At 33.8% G+C, this 1063-nt stretch overlaps 1 protein-coding gene across 1 annotated transcript in view; it reads left to right on the top strand.

Moving 5' to 3' along the window:
• LOC103508816 (mediator of RNA polymerase II transcription subunit 13) overlaps positions 1–1063 on the top strand; it is an 82736-nt gene that overhangs the window by 41823 nt on the left and 39850 nt on the right. The window contains 1 exon segment of the mRNA XM_026823318.1: positions 922–1009. Coding sequence (XP_026679119.1) covers positions 922–1009 — 88 coding nt within the window.

Below are 1063 nucleotides of genomic sequence, written 5' to 3' on the forward strand. Positions count from 1 at the left end.
TAATAATAATAATAATAATAATAATAATAATAATAATAATAATAATAATAATAATAATAATAATGATTCAAAATATTTGTCTGGGCGGAGGTACATTACCCAGAGAGTAAACCAGCTCAGTCTGGCTGGAGGACTTCAATCGGAAGGATATTAGCCTTTTTTTTTTCTCTCTCTCTCTTTTTTACTTTCTATTACTACAGTATAGCGGAGCTATACTAGTAATGAAAGTATTGTTGAGAGTTATTTACAGAAAACTAAAAGAATAATCTGAGTCCTTGTCCCTGAAATTTTCGATGCTAAAGAAATAGCCAAGGTTGAGAGCGAAGGCCATCCATCCACTCGTAAAATTTTGTAGCCAAAACCAAATGTCAGACCAATCAGATCACCCCAGGCGATCCCGTTTGAACACGAGAAAAGGCGAAGAAAAAGATGAAGAAGAATAATTCAACATAATATAATGAGAATTTCATATTCCGATTAGACAATCCGTTTAAAAAAAAAAAAAAAAAAAAAAAAAAAAAAAAGGATTGTAGGCGAAAGTTTAGAGTAAGGTACTTGCACTCAAGAGATGAAATGACTTGCTAACAATGTGTTTTGTATGTTGCCATTTATTGTACTATCAACAATTTTTCTGTCCATGTGCATATTGATCATTGGAATTGTACACAATTACCTATCTGATGAGATAAGTGCAAAATAATTGATGGTAGAACACGTCACTAATAAAACATGGACACCTAGCCACACAGTAATGGCCTCTAAAACGATATAATTCAATAAATATAATTGTGATACTCAATTCGTTCTATTTGTTGGTGTGAAATAGTTATAATAATTGAATAATTGTATGAAATATTACATCAATAGGCAACACATGTAGAACATGTGAAAGTTAATATGTCCTCTTTTCTTCGCCCCCAGGCGGCGTCAAAATGCGCTACCCGTCCTGTTTCGTTCTGGTCACGGAGATGGACTCTCCCGAGCATTATCTGAAACTTTCTCGCTTTGAGTTCATAGGTCGTCGCGACAAATTTCAAGATCAGAGCTCATTTGTGTGAGAAAA

Source organism: Diaphorina citri, unplaced genomic scaffold (genome assembly GCF_000475195.1).
Source record: "Diaphorina citri unplaced genomic scaffold, Diaci psyllid genome assembly version 1.1 scaffold436, whole genome shotgun sequence".
Lineage (NCBI taxonomy): Eukaryota > Metazoa > Arthropoda > Insecta > Hemiptera > Psyllidae > Diaphorina > Diaphorina citri.